The 18,608-nt window shown below is 36.7% G+C and overlaps 1 protein-coding gene across 1 annotated transcript; it reads left to right on the top strand.

Annotated features, from left to right (window-relative positions):
• The first annotated feature begins 74 nt into the window (after nt 1-74).
• LOC125681476 (uncharacterized) lies at nt 75-18,467 on the top strand. Its single transcript, XM_048921604.2, has 5 exons — nt 75-1,242; nt 8,276-8,413; nt 11,468-11,591; nt 14,341-14,544; nt 17,331-18,467. Exons 1-5 carry the CDS (start codon nt 716-718, stop codon nt 17,547-17,549), a joined length of 1,212 nt encoding a protein of 403 aa, XP_048777561.2. The 5' UTR covers nt 75-715; the 3' UTR covers nt 17,550-18,467.
• The last annotated feature ends 141 nt before the right edge of the window (nt 18,468-18,608 follow it).

Genomic DNA, 18,608 nt, shown 5'->3' with positions numbered 1-18,608 from the left:
TACAGACAAAGTATTTGTGTGGTTTTCAACATCGGAAAAAATACTGTAAGTACTTTTATTTAAAAGTAAATTTTATCTAAAGTCGGTAAGTACATTTAACAAGTCGACACAAGCTCTGTAGAACTTTTTAACTGACCATCACATATATCAAAGACACATAGCATGCACGTACACACATACTGGACATGCAGACCATATCACAGGTTAACATATTTAACATAGCATACATGCAAGACTATACAGATACGGAGACATAAGATTTAGAGGAAAGAACAAGCAAGAGTAGATGTATATAAAAAGCAGCAGCAACATAATTAAAATCAGACTTCTTAGATCCGCGCCGTATACTTTGCGTAATTAGATTGAAAGCAGCATGCAGCAACATAATTTTTGATGTTGTAAATAATACAAAAAGCACAAACTATCTTATACATAGCATGAAGAATTCAAACATAATTAAAAATCGATAATGGTGGTTACAAATGAATATTTAAAATTCACTCTGCAAGCAGAAATCACTAAGAAGATGAAATAGAAAAAAGAAATATTCAATGCATTTAGGTCTACTTAACAAATTCTTGTAAAAGCCTAAGATGGTTATTCTATTATATTTTTTTTTTCCTTCAAAAAGATGAATAGTCATATTTCTCACTTGTCAAATGTCACCTGTGCCAAACGTGGCACCAGTTGTGGGGTCGACTTTGGATGATTTCAAATGCGCGCTAATGCATTAATAATGTTTGAGAAAATAGATGTACGAAATCTGACAGGCCGAGTTTGTTTTGGGTCGAGTTCTCCAGAACCCGCGTCCCTGTCAAATATGGAAGTCACAGGTGCAAATGTTCAAATGTTAAAAAACTTGCATGCATCGGAGTCTGATAATTCCAGCTCATTTCCTCAAACATCGAGTTCTTCGAGGTCGTGTGAGACTGGAAGTAGGAGTGAATTTGTATTTCCGAAATGCACATCACACTGGAATTCAAACGTGGTCGACAAACTTGGAGTTCGCTTTCAAGACGAAGATATATTCGCCATCATAATTTCGAAGTGGTGCCTTTTTCATCTGTCGGCGAATGACTATCGTCAAATTGAAAGATGCTTAGGTGCGTGTGATTTAAAGTTAGATTATGAAACACTGGATACCATATCCTCCAGAATCGTGACACCCATTAAAAAGTGGGTGACTTGGAAGCCAGACGAAGAGCAATTAAAGATAATACGGACAGAGCCGCTGTTACAAAAGTAAGAGTAGCTTAATATTGATACTGATATTTCCATAAGCTATCGTTAGTGTAATGGACGGAGAAAATGCAACAGACTAAACACTCACCGTTTGCAAGCTGATGACCGTAGTATATCTGTATTATATATTATGGTAATCCAAGATTCCTCTGACTCTTACCCCCGCTTTTATATTGTGACTAATCTCAGCGAGATTCGTCGAGGCTGGATATTTGGACTGACGCCTCTTCCGAATCTGAGACCAGTGTCACATAAAGTGATTCGGGAAATCTTGCCTGAACTTCGGCCGCTTGTTGCGATTAAAATGGGTTAAATTGAATTTCTTGTCCGCTTCAACTTTTCGCCTTAGACATCCTATTAACTCCCTATCACAATGAAACATGCATTTCTTACCTTTACAAGGTGTAAATCCCACAGTAATTCAAGTTGGCTATTTTCGAAGACATTGCAAATGACCACCATTTCATATTTTACCTTCTCAACATTGAAGAGTTCCGATAGTTTAGGACGCCTTCAAATAGATTGATTAAATATTACACAGTTTTCTTTTTATTGCTTTTAATTTTTATGCTTAAATGCTTTGTACAAAGTAATTGTCAACCAGTAAGTTCTGTATTTTCAATCATAGTACGAATTGTCATGAAGTAGTATATCGGAACTCTCCAGTGTTGAGAAGGTAAAATATTAAATGGTGGCCGTTTGCAATGGCTTCGAAAATAGCCAACTTGAATTACTGTGGGATTTACACCTTGTAAAGGTAAGAAATGCATGTTTCATTGTGATAGGGAGTTAAAAGGATGTCTAAGGCGAAAAGTTGAAGCGGACAAGAAATTCAATTTAACCCATTTTAATCGCAACAAGCGGCCGAAGTTCAGGCAAGATTTCCCGAATCACTTTATGTGACACTGGTCTGAGATTCGGAAGAGGCGTCAATCCAAATATCCAGCCTCGACGAATCTCGCTAAGATTATATTGTGACATGTGCAGGGGAGAGTCAGAGCAGACTCCATATTGAAAAGTGGGAATTCAGAGCTGCCTGGCCAGCTGGTGTCACTGCTTTACCTACCTCTTACAACTTTATTTCCCAGATCTATCTTCCAAGACGAGAGGATTCAGTTATCCGAAGATTATTCTACAAATAGAACATGATTAATGCGATGCTATCACCGTTTAAACGACCCTAACACTGACAAATGAAGCACTTGAATTAGGTTGCCATCTCGCCATTAGATTTCTTTGTGCATGTCAATAACCAAGAGGAAGAGGAATGGTGACAGCAAACATCCTTGTCGAACTCCTGTCTTGACCTCAAAACTCTCAGACATCTGGCCAGCATGGGCAACCCTGCATGTCAAGCCTTGGTAGGTGTTACGAATCAGGGAGACAAGCTTCTCGGGTACTCCATAGTGTCTCAGTATTGTCCACAGTGTCCCACGGTCCATGCTGTCGAACACTTTCTCGTAGTCGAATTTAAACGGCGATAGCATCGTATTAATTATGATCTATTTGTAGAATAATCTTCCGATAATGGAATCCTCGCGTCTTGGAAGATAGATCCGTTTAATAAAGTTGTAAGAGGTATAGGTAAAGCAGTGACCCCAGCAGAATTCCCACTTTTCAATATGGAGACCACTCTGACTCTCCCCCACACATGTCACTATATAAAAGCGGAGGTAAGAGTCCGAGGAATCTCGGATTAATTCATCAATAAAACGATTTTCAAGTTTTGTTGTATGATGACCGTTAAAAAATATTGATGATGACTGTATACTCCAATTTTGAATTAGGATTCAAGAAGTGAAATAGCCTTCATAATAATTCGAACGAAAAAGGTGGTATTTCTGGTTTACTTCGCGAGGTAGTCATGAATCAGTCGGAAAACCAAAACTATTTTGACCTCTTCAAAGCGCATTTAAATTGATTTTAGAACACAACAATTAAATTTTATATAACTATAGTATAGTACTGTGATCAAATTCATAATTTACAGACTTCGTTTAAACGATAGACATTGTTTGTTACAGTCATCATACTACAAAACTTGGAGGTCATTTTATCGATAAATAAATAAACAATATAGTGACTAATATTAAGAAGTCTCGACTGGATACTTGATAATTATCGTAAAATGAATAATCAATCATTCGAAATCGTGATTATAAAATTCTTACCGATGAGGTCAGTTGCCATTTTTTGATGACCGTAATATGTACTACGGTCATCGGTTTGTACACTGTAAACACTGACACAGGGTTTTTGTTTTTTAAATATGTAAGACACTACTATAATAACATGGAATAAATATAATGTGATCACCCTTTAACTCACTTTGGGCCCGTTTGGGGCAATGCCTTTGGAATAATGATTATGTCTGTTTTTCTTTTACGTGGGTGGGGTAGGTCTATTTTTAATTAACATCTAGCAGTGCTCCAAGTTGCGAGTAAAACGGTCGCATTTGCGATCAGAAAATCGATTTTGCAACTAGAGATTATATTTAAGTCGCATTTTTGCGAGTGGAAAAAAATTGGGCATCCAGTAAAATTTTGTAATTGGGATCGGAAGTCTGAATAAATATTTTTCAGTCTCGGTCAAAACAGAGTTTGAAAGCAATCAAGATGGCGGTAAAATGAGGGTTAAAGCACTTTGGACTTAGTAAAAAGTAGAAGCCTCGACCTAGTACATGTAACGAAGAAAGTCAAGAATCACATGGAGAAAGTTCTGCATTTAAAAATGATGTAGCTGTGTCTAAAGAAAAATGCAAAAGTAGAGGAAGAAACCCAGTCCTAATGGTTGAAGGAATTTTCGTGGTTGATATACAAAGATTGCAAAATGTTTTGTAGAATTTTTTGTGAGGCCAATCAGCCAGCAACATCCACCATTTCTGGACACCCATTTTCCGATTTCACCACGACCTGGTGTACATCTTTCAAATGTGGAAGTGTGACTATTCACTGTAACAGTAAGAGACACGTCTTTGTCCATGACTGCATTATTAGCAGTAAGTCGAGCGGGGCAACTGTTGCTGCTAATTTTCACAAGCAATTACAAACTCGGAATGTAGTGTTCTTATTGATACTGGTACTGATTGTTCAGCAAAAGATCCAACAAAAGTATAAGCAGTGAAGGCTCACTTATTGAGCACTTTAAAGCAAATCCTTGTTTGGAACGCTGGGTTTTCTTCCCCAGAAGCATATTGTAAAATATACAGGATGGCCCAATGCAATACAACTTTTGCTAGAGTAAATACTTGACTTGTTAGCATCCAGCATGTTTCACAACACATTTCTATTCAGTTTCAAAATAAAACAAACAAAATGCATACACGGGTGTAGATTTTTTTCTTGAAAGATATTCAAATAAAAAAAAAACTTAGACCAATGTAGGTCTTATTTACAAAATCTTTTACCATGGCGAGTAGAAATTTTGAACATGACGACTAGAAATTTGAAAATGGCGACCAGAAATATTTATAGGTCGCCATTTTGCGACCTGATAGCTGATGTGACTTGGAGCACTGTCTAGGGATTTCTAATGGGTGGGTTTGGTCTCTTTCTAATTCACATGGGGGTGGGGACATGATATATATAATATATATGTTATCCACACTGTATTTTTACGATAATTCTTGTTTTATTGAATTTCAATACATTAATCTAAATGGATTAACATGTCAAACAGTGCTGAAGATTGATTTAGCTTCACACGGTGATGCATTCACTTGAATAAATTCCACCAGCAAGCTCACTAGTTTTTAGTGGAAAGAAGGTCTGGAAGTTATGTTTTCACTGCAAAGATGTTGGTAAATGGGGCACAAGTTTAAGTAAATATTGATATATCTTTTAAAATCAACTGGTCAATAATAGTGTAAAAGGAAGGGAGATAATGCAACAGACCAGACTGAGATTTGAACCTGGGCCCCTGAATCTCTAGTCAGATGCTCTACCAAATGAGCTAACTGGCCACCGGCAATTGAACTTGGCTAACTGCTACATTCCTCCCTCCTTAAATTGTCTTCGCCCTTGAAAACACAATCCAGATTCTTATTTGCCCCGGCAGGACTTTCACCTGCTAGTCCAGGGTGGTCAACGGCACCAAATGTAACGGGAAGGGAGAAAATGCAATGGACCAGACTGGGATTCGAAACTGCATGGGCCCCTGAATCTCTAGTCAGATGCTTTACCAACTGAGCTATCCGGCCACCAGCAATCGAACCTGGCTGACCGCTACATTCCTCCCTCCTTAGATGTCTTCACACATAAAGACATCAACCCACATTCTTCAGGGCTAGTCCGTGGCACTATATAGAAAAGGAAGGGTGAAAATGCAATGGACCAGACTGGGATTCGAACCTGGGACTCTTGAATCTCTTGTCAGATGCTCTACCAACTGAGCTACCTGGTCATTGGCGATCAAACCTGGCTGAACGCTACAACAGGTTCAAAATACATGTACATGTACAAATATGGTATATTGCAAATTAATACCATTAGGGTGTATTAATTAATAATCAGCAGTAAATCATAAATGAAAAAACTCTATGTCTATTTTTTTCTCACCATGCAGGTGTTCTAAGAGTCCATTGACCTTAACAAATTTCTCAATAGTTCCATGTAAAACTGTATGCAAAATTAATTTATTGGCCCTAGACCATTGAGCCATCAGTTATTTCAAGCCCAGTATGAATACTTGAAATGAACACATTTTAGCCCACTTGAGCTGAAAGCAAGCTCAAGTGAGCTTTTCTGATCGCCTGTTGTCCGTCATCTGTCTGTCTGTAAACTTTTTACATTTTTGACTTCTTCTCCAGAACCACTGGGCCAATTATAACCAAGCTTAGCCAAAAGCATCCTTGGGTAAAGGGTTTTCAAGTTTGTTCAAATGAAAGGCCATGCCCCTTTCAAAGGGGAGATAATCACAAAAATGCAAAAGTAGGGTGGAGTCATTTAAAAATCTTCTTCTCAAGAACCACGGGGCCAGAAGACCTGAAATTTACATGAAAGATTCCCGACAGTGCAGATTCAAGTTTTTAAAACCATGGCCCCCTGGGTAAGGAAGGGGCCACAATAGGGGATTTTACATACAAATATATAGGAAAAATCTTCTTTTTAAGAACCACTTAGCCAGAAAAGCTGAGATTTACATGAAAGCTTCCTGACATAGTGCAGATTAAAGTTTGTTGAAATCATGGCCCCTGGGGGTAGGATGGGGCCACAATAGGGGATCAAGAACTACTGGTCCAGGAAAGTAAAAATTTACGTGAAAGCTTCCTTACATAGTGCAGACTCAAGTTTGTTAAAATCATGGCCCCTGGGGGTAAGATGGGGCCTGGTCAATAGGGGATCAAAGTTTTACATACAAATATATAGGGAAAATCATTAAAAATCTTCTGAAGAATCACTGGGCCAGAAAAGTTTACATTTACATGAAAGTTTCCTGACATAGCGCAGATTCAAGTTTGTTAAAATCATGGTCCCCGGGAGTAGGTTGTGGAGATCAAAGTTTTACATGCAAATATATAGGAAAAATCTTTAAGTATGAGGCAATGTGACTCAGGTGAGCGATATGGCCCATGGACCTCTTATTTGTTTGTATCATTTTTATACGCCCACATAAAAATGCGGGCGTATTTATATTCTTTACCACTGTCGTCTGTCTGTCCCTTTAACTTTTTCTTCGCAGCTCCCCCTAAACCCTTTGGGAGATTTTGATGAAACATGGTACTGTAACTAAGAAAGATCACAATGTGGAGCTGTGCATATTGCAAGTGGAATGCTGTCCAATGTATTTTAAAGGAGTTGTGGCCCTTGGACTTAATTTTTTTTCTATTCAAAATACTTTGTCTTCGCAACTCCTCTTAAACCCTTTGGGGGATTTTGATGAAACTTGGTAAAAAGAAAGATCACAATGTGGAGATGTGCACATTACAAGGGGAATGCTGTTCCAGTATTTTTGAAGGAGTTAAGGCCCTTGGACATAGATTTATTTTATGCAAGTACCTTAATTGTCTTCGCAACTCCCCCTAAACCCTTTAGGGATTTTAATGAATTTTGGTACAAAGAAAGATCACAATGTGGAGCTGTGAATATTGCAAGGGGAATGCTGTCCAATGTATTTTAAAGGAGTTGTGGCCCTTGGACTTCATTTTTTTCTATTCAAAATACTTTGTCTTCGCAACTCCTCTTAAACCCTTTGGGGGATTTTGATGAAATTTGGTAAAAAGAAAGATCACAATGTGGAGATGTGCACATTACAAGGGAAATGCTGTTCCACTATTTTTGAAGGAGGTAAGGTCCTTGGCTATTAATTTATTTTATGCAAGTACCTTAATTGTCTTCACAACTCCTCTTGAACCCTTTGCGGGATTTCAATGAAACTTAGTACAAAGGAAGATCTCAATGTGTAAATGTGCATATTACAAGGGGAATGCTCTCCCACTATTTTTGAAGGAGTTACAGTCCTTGGACTTAGATTTATTTAATGCAAAATACATTCATTTGTTATTGCAACTCTGACAAAATCCTTTTGTGGATAATCCTCTTGGGTCGATCGATCAATAATGTATGCGGGCGTATCATGTACTGGTTTAGCGGTGTCCTATTTTTCAAAACAAGTTCAATTGCTTGTGATTCATGTATGTGCTGATTATAATTATGATAGACATGATGTACATGACCTCACATTTTATTTCCTCTTCCCTTCCCTGTATCAAGTTTGTGATGCACATATAATATATAGAAACATGGGTAAAAAAAATTATGTGTATTGTACCTCGTTAATGTTTTCAAAGTTCAACCATATTTCATGAAAATGCCAGAGTTCACATGCTTAGTGCTATTCAGTACTTTGCCTACTTCTTCATGTCATTGATCTTTATTATTATAATGATGGCCATTGTCTCAGAATTACTAATCTGACATATGGTCAGACAATACTCTGCAGATTGACTGGACCTGAATTAAGACTAGAAATCTTGAACTTGTCCAGTGATCCAATGGAGTTATGCTGTTACTGTGATTACACTTTTGTTTAACAGCTTTGAAGTCAAATTAGAGGAGTTCAATTACTGCTTGGGGCTAATTATTGCAAGCAAGAAGTCGGACTCTACAGTATCACCATGGAAATACCAAACATTGTTCAAGAAGCTTTTGCATCTGTTTAATATTTTCACATGGTAAGTTTTAACTCACTCTAATGAAGCCACTCTATATAAAAAGAGAGAGAGAGAGAGAGAGAGAGAGAGAGAGAGAGAAGAGAATGCGTGTATATAAGATCATGTACATTTATTATTAGCTCACCTGAGCCGAAGGCTCAAGTGAGCTTTTCTGATCACATTTTGTCCGCTGTCCATCTGTCTGTAAACTTTTCACATTTTCATCTTCTTCTCATGAACCACCAAGCCAATTTCAACCAAACATGGCCAAAAGCATCCTTGGGTGAAGGGCTTTCAAGTTTGTTCAAATGAAGGGCCATGTCCCTTTCAAAGGGGAGATAACCACTGGGTCAGAAGAGCTGAAATTTACCTGAAAGCTTCCTGACATATTGCAGATTCAAGTTTGTTCAAATCATGGCCCCCGGTGTAGGATGGGGCCACAAGGGGGATCAAAGTTTTACATACAAATATATAGGGAAAAACTTTAAAAATCTTCTCAAGAACCACTAAGCCAGAAAAGCTGAGATTTACATGAAAGCTTCCTGACATAATGCAGAATCAAGTTTGTTCAAATCATGGGCCCCGGGGGTTGGATGGGGCCACAATAGGGGATCAAAGTTTTACATAAAAATATATAGGAAAAATCTTTAAAAATCTTCTTCTCAAGAACCACTGAGTCAGAAAAGCTGATTTTTACATGAAAACTTTCTGACATAGTGCAGATTCAAGTTTGTTCAAATCATGGCCCCCGGGGATAGGATGGGGCCCCAAGGGGGGATCAAAGTTTTGCACACAAATATATAGGGAAAAACTTTAAAAATCTTCTCAAGAACCACTAAGCCAGAAAAGCTGAGATTTACATGAAAGCTTCCTGACATAATGCAGATTCAAGTTTATCTTCTTCTCAAGAACCACTAAGCCAGAAAAGCTGAGATTTACATGAAAGCTTCCTGACATAATGCAGATTCAAGTTTGTTCAAATCATGGGCCCCGGGGGTTGGATGGGGCCACAATAGTGGATCAAAGTTTTACATACAAATATGTAGGAAAAATCTTCTTCTCAAGAACCACTGAGCCAGAAAAGCTGATTTTTACATGAAAACTTTCTGACATAGTGCAGATTCAAGTTTGTTCAAATCATGGCCCCCAGGGGGTAGGATGGGACCACAAGGGGGATCAAAGTTTTACATACAAATATATAGTTAAAATCTTTTTCTCAATAACCACTGAGTCAGAAAAGCTGATATTTACAAGAAAACTTTCTGACATAGTGCAGATTCAACTTTGTTCAAATCATGGTCCCTGGGGGGTAGGATGGGAGCACAAGTGGTGGGGGGGTCAAAGTTTTACATACAAATATAGGAAAAAGCTTTAAAAATCTTCTTCTCAAGAACCATTGGGCCAAAGAAGTTGACATTTACATGAAAGCTTTCTGACATAGTGTAGATTCAAGTTTGCAAAGGGTAGTTTGGGCCATAATAGGGACCAAGGTTTTACATGCAAATATATATGGAAAGTCTTCAGATATGGGCCAAGGTGACTCAGGTGAGCGATGTGGCCCATGGGCCTCTTGTTTGATATTATAACAGGGGTTGAAATTTTTTTCACATGCTCAAAACTCGTCCAGGACTGAGGGGCCAATTTTTGCCAAGTCCCACTGGGAAATATTCAAGTCCAGGTTGAATCAAAAAATATTTTTATTGCTTTTATATTACATCAATAAATGGTTGAATGAAAACCAGTTTTTAAACCTTCAGTCTTTTTATTTCCCTAACATCACCAATCACTACAGAGTGCCAGTTTTACAAATTTATTTATTTGACACTTGCAACATATATATATGTCAAGTTTGTCATCATCTCTTTCTTTTAGTTTGTCATGGTAGCTCAATGGTAGAGTGCTCACTTCGGAAACTGGGAGGTCGTGAGTTTGAACCATGTTAAACCTAAGATGTTAAAATAAGTAGTGATTGTTCCTTTGCCAAATGTTCGGCATTTAGAAGTGGGAATTACGGGTCTTTCGGATGTGACCTTAAAAACAGATGTCCCATGTCGCGGCAGGTGTTGACACGATAAAGAACCCTCACTGCTACGACCCTGAGCGCTAAGCAATAGGTCTAAATTTGTACTTCACCTAGACCTGGTGACGGAAGAACAATTAATCAAATCAATCTTTTAGTTTGTGGACATTAGAATGAGAGGTGCCTATTGAGTTTTCAAACCAGTAATTAAAAATTTTCCAGCATGAAAATCCTCAAGAGGATTTGAATATCATGCAATATAAAATTTTATTGCTGAAATTAAAATATGTGATTGTTATGTTGAGAACTTTAAGCGTTTTCAAAAGTAAGTTCAAGTTTTAAATCTTCCGATGACAGGAAAAATGCTCAGGGTTGCATTCGTGAATCTTGATTGGGTCTATTCTGAGATTAGTGGTTCCTCTCGTCATGGAATTGTCTGACATCGCAGAAAAACTACGACAAAACAGACTACATTGTTTTGTCATCCTCATCGAAGACAAGCCAGTTGTGATCATCTTTCTGACATAGTGTGGATTCAAGTTTGCAAAGGGTAGTTTGGGCCATAATAGGGACTAAGGTTTTACATGCAAATATATATGGAAAGTCTTCAGATATGGGCCAAGGTGACTCAGGTGAGCGATGTGGCCCATGGGCCTCTTGTTAGTAATTACATGGTGATTTCATTTCCGCTAATTTCATGGACAGCACGCAATGCATACAGTATACAAATAAGGACAATTATACTGAAGATGTTCTCAAGTTCAATTAGTCGAGAATGAACTTAATTAAAATTTTAATCCTATTAATTTCATCTGGGATAAAATCAAATACTTTACATTGCGAAAGTTATAGATTGCTATTATAGATACATCAATATATCATTTTTAAAAGAACATTTATTAGTATGTGTGTACTTTTAAAGTTCACACCCTGACATCTAGGATTATAGGAAAAACAATAAGGCCTAATGTCAGAAATTTTATGTAAGAGTACTCATATAATTATGAAGTCTTGAGTTCAAACTTGCAGCCCTGTACTGATTACTGTTTTTTCAGGAGTCAACCATTTTTAGAAACACAGAAGGCAGTGATAATGGGAAAGACTGTACATTCTACAGCTGACCTTCTTTGCTGTAGGTCTGATCCAGGGATTGATAAGCCAGTAGTGTGTGTTTGTGAGGTTTGTATCTTAGAGAAAAAGTTGGAATTTTAAGAAGAAAATCTTCAGACAGATCCAATTTTAGCTCACTTGCCAGTTGGGACACAGGCTCCAGAGAACTTTCCGATTAAAGTTTGTCATCTCTCTGTCAGTCAGTCATTAACTTTTTAAAAGTAGTGGGTCAGTATTTGAACATCATTGTGTGACGTAGACTAATTTTTATGATTCCATTATCAAAGAGTGCCACCTTTGAACCATAAGAGATATATAGGCTCAGTTTTTTTAGGTCTTTATATCAAGGGCCTTGGCCTTTTCATTTGGGACAAACTAGCAACATTTGCTTGAAACTGGGAAAAACATTTCATACAAAGAAGTATGAAAAAAAAAAAAACCCAGTGCATTGGACTCATTATAACTTTCAATTTAGTCAAAGCTTATCTCATTTAAATAAGTAGAGGCCAAAAAATTAGGCTCACTTAACAATTTTTAAGCAAACTTTGTAATCTATATGGACCTGTGAAGGAGGTTTATGAACAATTAAGGCTATACCCTGCTTTGGTTAGTTTTCATTGTTTGAGAATTTTAAAAGCAAACATTGGGGAAAATACCTGCTTTTTAGCTTGGGGAGTGGACATTATTTCGACCCCTATAGACCCTTAAATGACTCAGGCTTCCTATCTGCACTATATGCGTAATAAAGAGCTTGGCTTGGATTTCCTTTGGGGTCATGGGGTCAAAGGATTTGTTCCTGGTTGATAGATGTTTGGTTTGTTAGCAATAACTGGAGAAGGTTTGAGCTTCGTTGTTCATATTTGCTTTCGCATTTTTCTATCTTCTCTAGAATAAATTTTAACCATACTAGCCAAATCATTCTTGGATTAAGGAGATTAAAGATTTGTTAAAATGCAAGCCCCCACCCCCACCCTCCCCCATTCACCTCCTTCTCAAGGGAAGATATAGAGAAAATAGTTACATGTAGTTGCATGGGCTAGCTTGTTTGGAAATCATCATGTCAAGAACCCCACACATTGTCAAAAATGATCAAACATATGCAATAGCATCCTTGTACAAGGTAGATTTTAAGATACAAATGTACAAATTTGCAAATTATGGCCCCATGGGAGTGAAGATGGGACCACAATATTGGCTCAACATGTTTAGGTCACCTGAGTAAACTCAGGTGACCTATTGCAATTGGTTTTCGTCCTCCATCGTGCGTCATGCGTTAACAATTGAACATTTTTAACTTCTTAATAACTACCAGTCCAATTCTTTTCAAATTTGGTATGAAGAATCATTAGGACAAGGGGGACATAAATTGTAAATTTCAGGATTCCAGCTCCCCTGGGGCCCTAGGGGTGGGGCAAAAACTGCCCAAAATTGACCAATTTTCAAAAATCTTCTTCTCAAGAACCATACACATGTAAGAAAAACTAAATGCATAGTGATGTAGAACAGGAAGGCCTCTACCAAAATTGTAAATTTCATGATCCCCATGGTAGGGGTTCTGACCCCAGGGTGGGGCCAAACTTGTTATATAGTGCTTATGTGGAAAACACTTATCTTCTTTAATGCTATTGATACTAAATTGAAAGTAAATAGATATTTAGGAAGAACGGGTAGTCCTTTACCAAAATTGTAAATTTGATTATTCCAGGGGTAGGGGTTTTGGTATCAGGGTGGGGCCAAAATGGTCAGTTATTAAATGTGTGAACAATAGATATTTTTAACTTCTTGATAACTATCATTCCAATTCTTTTCAAATTTGGTATGAAACATATTTAGAACAAGGGGAACATAAATTGTAAATTTCAGGATTCCAGCACCCCTGGGGCCTTAGGGGCGGGGCAAAAACTGCCCAAAAATGACAAATTTTCTAAAATCTTCCTCTTGAGAACCACACACATATAAGAAAAACTATAAATGCATAGTAATGAAGAGAGGGAAGGCCTCTACCAAAATTGTAAATTTCATGATCCCCGGGGTAGGGGTTCTGACCCCAAGGCGGGGCCAAACTTGTTATATAGTGTTTATGTGTAAAACACTTAAATAACATTTTCTTTAGTGCTTTTGATACTAAATTGAAACTAAATGGATAGAGCAGGTAGTCTTTTACCAAAATTGTAAATTTGATTCTCCCTAGAGTAAGGGCTTTGACCCCAGGGTGGGGCCAAACTTAGTATATATAGTATTTATGTGTAAGTTTGCTGATACTGTATAATATCTAAGTGCATACTTAGAAATAGCAGAAAAGGATGAACAAAAAATGGTGAATTTCATAACCCAGGGTTATAACTTTAGGATGAGTCCAAATTAGTCATATATTTTGATGTTTTAATGTCAATACACCTATTCTTTAAAGCCTTTCATCAGTGTATGCACTTTTGAGGGCAGTGAAGTTTTAAGAAGACATCTTGTTTTATACTGTTGCTGAACATTAGAATTTAGCTTAGATATTCAGAACAGGAATTTTTTTTCTAGATTTCATAGTCCATGGAAGTAGTGATACTTTTTCACTAGTATTCAGGTGACCGATAAGGCCTGTGGGCCTATTGTTCATTTTCAATTTGGAAAATCTTGAAAATTTGTCAAAATACATGTAATATGAAGCAACCTTACATACATGTAGTTTAGACTCTCAATTTCAAAGATCATGTCCCCTTTTATCAGGATGGGGTTTTTACAGGGATTCAAATTATGTAAGAGAAAGTCTTAATGTATCCGTACTTAAGAACAAAAAAGTCTTCAATTTGTCCAAACAATATTGTAGATCAAGAAAACGTACTCAGAAGAAGAGGATGGTGTGTCACGTCCACGGAAAAGACTGCGATGCTTCTCATCAGAGGACAGTACATCAGATATTCCACAGACTGAAAGAAATTTACTGTCGCCGCACATTGGAGATCTTTTTGTACACCTGAACCAGTCAGTAAGGAATGAGGGCGTACTTGGTGTTACTGTTGAGAAGACATTGGTAGGTATAGGACTGCCTGGTATACATGTTCTGTAAACCAACCATTACACACATCATTTTTACGGAGAGGACTTGTATAGGCAGTGCCTGCTGTCCGATCTTGAATTATCATAATAAAATACTGTTTAAAAACAAACAAAAAATTATTTGCAAATGAGTCTTTGACCAACCGTGTTTTACTGTATAAACAGTGGACTGAAATTCTCAGAATATGCAAACATTTTGTTTCTCATAAAAGGATGAGGAGTATTGGTCAGTGAAGAATAAAAACCAATAATTCCATACCATTATTTGAAATGAGCTGTTGCTGTAGATTCCTTTAATTGCACAAATATTTGATTTGGTGGATGTATTTAAAATGAGCTGATTATAGTGTTTAACCAGCATGTGGACCTGTTAATGTTTGCATGCTTAAGTCTCTCACCAACTCTCTAGTATGTCAGTAGAATTTGTGATATACTTAGAAGTAAAAGTAACCATGGTAAATGGTGGTGGCTTCCTGTTGCCAATGGCGACCTTGTACATTAAACCATTTTTACCTTTGGTGACTCTCTGGTGAAGTGCCTCAGTGATTAGAGTGCCACGTTTTGCCAGGAAGCTGTAGGACATATCGCTGCATCAAACCTAAGATATGAAAAGGGGTATTGATTGCTCCCTTGACAAACACTTCGAATTTAGAAATGAGAGTTGTAGGTCTTTCAGATGAGACCATAAAAACCAAGGTTCCATGTCAAGGCAGGTTTTTCCATTATGAAGAACTCTCACTGGTATGGCCTTAATCACCTAAATTTGTGGTGCTTCAAAAACAACTGGTAATGTCTCAATATGAGTGTAAAATTTCTCAAAGGGACATAAAATAAATTAGCAAACCTTTTATGACTTTGGTTGGAGGTAATGAAATGTGGATCACACCCATTTAAAAGTCGTACATGATGGAGATGTTGCTTTATGACCTAAAGATTTATCATTTTGAAAAGAACTAGACTTCAAATCATAACCAGTGCTTTGTAAGAAAGAAAATTAGGGTAGCGATCTAAGTGAGTGGATCTCAGGATTTGGTTTTAATCAGATTGCTCTAAAACATTGTTTTACTCATTCGGGTAAAGCGACATAACATTGTGCTCTGTTTAAAGTTTGCGATGGTAAAGCGTCATCGGAACTTGGTTTTGTATGCCTATCTAAGCATGATTAAAGAACAAATAAATACATAAACTTTGAAATGTTTTTATTAATGAAAAATAAAGTTTTTTATTTTGATATCAAAGTACCTGATGAATATGAAGGAAAACATGTCAAAACGATATATGATCTTGGTGTACATTTCCGGTTACTGTAAAATCTGAACCATACTGGCAGACCTTCAATTTCCGAATTTCGATCTCTCGAATTTCTCGAAGTTTTATCAAGGTCCCTTGAACTTCGAGTTATCAAGAGTCACCCATATCTTCTTTAGTACTATTGATACCAATTAAAACTATATGGATGTTTAGAAAGAGGTGGTCTACTAAAATTGTAAATTTTATGATCTCAGGGGTAGGGGTTTTGGTATTGGAGTAAGGCCAAAATGGTCAATGATTAAATGTGCTAATAATTGAACATTTTTAACCTTTTGATAACTACCTTTCCATTTTTTTTTTCAAATTTGGTATGAAACATCTTTTGGACAAGGGTGACATAAGGTATAAATTTCAGTGCTTATGCACCCCTGGGGCACTAGGGGTGGGGTAAATACTGCCATACATTGACCAATATTCAAAGAAATTTTCTCTACAACTGTATATCTGTAAGGAAAACTGATAGTGATGTAGAACAAGAAGGCCTCAATTAAAATTTCATTCTCTCCTGGGTAGAGGTTCTGACTTTGCCAAACTGGTACATGTAGTGTATATTTGTGTAAAACATTTAAATAATATCTTCTTTAATGCTGTTGATACTAAATTGAAACTAAATAGATGTTGAGAAGTAGTACTCGTAGTCCTTTACCAAAATTGTGAATTTCGTGTTGCCAGGGGTTAAGGTTTTTGTTCCAGGGTGGGGGTCAAAATTATTATAGTGATTATTGTTTTTATCATTTTAAAGACTTCTTTAAGTTTGCTGATCCAATCTGATTAAAAGGAGATTCTATGATCCGCTCACTTAGATCATTACACTAGAATAGTGATCTACGTGAGCGGATCATAGGATCTGATTTTAATCAGATTGTTTGCTGATGCAGCATAAAAACTAAATGCATATTTAGGAAAGCAGAAAAGAATAAATCAAAATTGTGAATTTTGCAACCCTACGAGTTTTGATTCTAGGACAGGTCCAAATTAGTTATACTGTATTAATGTTATTTAATATATTATATGTAAAGTCTTCTTCAGTATGGGCACTTTTTGGGCCATTTAAGTTTTAATAATACTTTTATACTGTTGGCTTGCTGAATATTAGAATTTAGCATAGGTACATGTATGCAGAACAGCAATTTTTTTTCTAGATTTATGTCTTTGGGGTTAGTGATACTTTTAAATAATGCTCAGGAGACCGACAAGGCATGTGAGCCTCTTGTTTTCTTATTGATACTGCTCTCCAAACGATATTGCTGGCATATATCCCATGTACTAGAGTAGTTCAAGGTCAGAAAGGAAGAAATTTTTGTCCAGACATGGGATAAGTTTAAAATATTCACAAATATGTATCCTAAAGACATTTACATGTATATATGATTTCATAAGTTCTCAATTCTGTTCATTCATCAGTATTTATCTTTTATTTTGAAACTCTCTTTTAAAATTTCTTTTCAGGTACAGATGACTTTTCTTCAAGTGGAAAAATCAAGTATGGAGAAAATTCAGTTCGGAAATAGTGCTGGCAATGTGAAATTAAAGGAAATGAATAGACCTATTCTGTACTTCAGTAAACATTACAATTTTTTAAAGCAAGATGATCGCAAAATTTTGTTCAAGGCATTTCTGCTCATTAAACTGATGCAAAATAGATATGAGAAAGGATCAGATACATGATAGCAATGTTCTATTGTTACTGGTAATCTTATGTTCAATTGTGCAAGTGGTGGTTTTGTTGAGGAGGGTAGCTACTGAACTGTAACTCTCTTGGGGAACATTGCAGCAATTACTGTCAGAGTGATCTTATCTTTGTTTACTACAGCATTTCTGGATATATTGGACACCAAACTTGATACACTGGTACAGCATAAGGAGTAGATGACACCTATTGAATTTTAGGTCACATGGTCAATCCACTCAGGACATAGGAAGATATTGTCTGCTCAATATTTTGAAATATGTAGGGGAAAATATTTTAAAATCTTCTCAAGAACAACAGGGTCATGATAAGTCATATTGATATGCAAGCATCCTCAGGTGGTGCAAGTTTGTTAAAATCAATTGGTGGTAGGTTTGGGTCATAATATAAATTCAAGTTTTACATGAAATGTATGGGGGGGAAATTTGAAAATTTATGGAGTTTGGATGGGGCTAGAATCAGGGATAACAATTTTACATGATACATGAATATAGGGCATCCATATGTTGTATGGATTCAAGTTGAGTTTTAAGTCATGACCCCATTTGGCTTAGTTGGGGGTCATGATATGGGTTCAAAAATTTTTGAGGGAATAATGAGGGTAAAAAATCTTGTTTTTAAATCTTCTGATGAACAGTAGCAGCAGTTCGACTCAGGTGAGCATTGTGGCTCATGGGCCTCTTTGTGTTGAAACAGCAGGGTATTCAACACGAAACTATTTATTAAGTTGTTTCAAAAGTTGGGAACTTTTGAATATGAGAAGCTTGCATTCTCTTGTTACTTGTGCATGTGCTGTATAAATAGTTTTTGTTTTCCATTTATCCCCAGAAAGCTGCAGTTTTGCAGCTTACTTTGTTTTAGGTTCACTTATACAATGATAAAAATATTTTATTGGATGTTTTATTTTTTCTTTGAATCATGATGATTTACAACACATCAATCAGAGAGGGGGGTGGGGGGGATAATCTATCAATAATCATTTATCATTAATATCATATAAGACGTAATCATGAAAATTAAATGCAGATTTCAAGGAG

This window comes from Ostrea edulis, chromosome 2 (genome assembly GCF_947568905.1).
Source record: "Ostrea edulis chromosome 2, xbOstEdul1.1, whole genome shotgun sequence".
Lineage (NCBI taxonomy): Eukaryota > Metazoa > Mollusca > Bivalvia > Ostreida > Ostreidae > Ostrea > Ostrea edulis.
The sequence above is the reverse complement of the archived record's forward strand: the minus strand, read 5'-3'. Positions and strand labels throughout refer to the sequence as shown.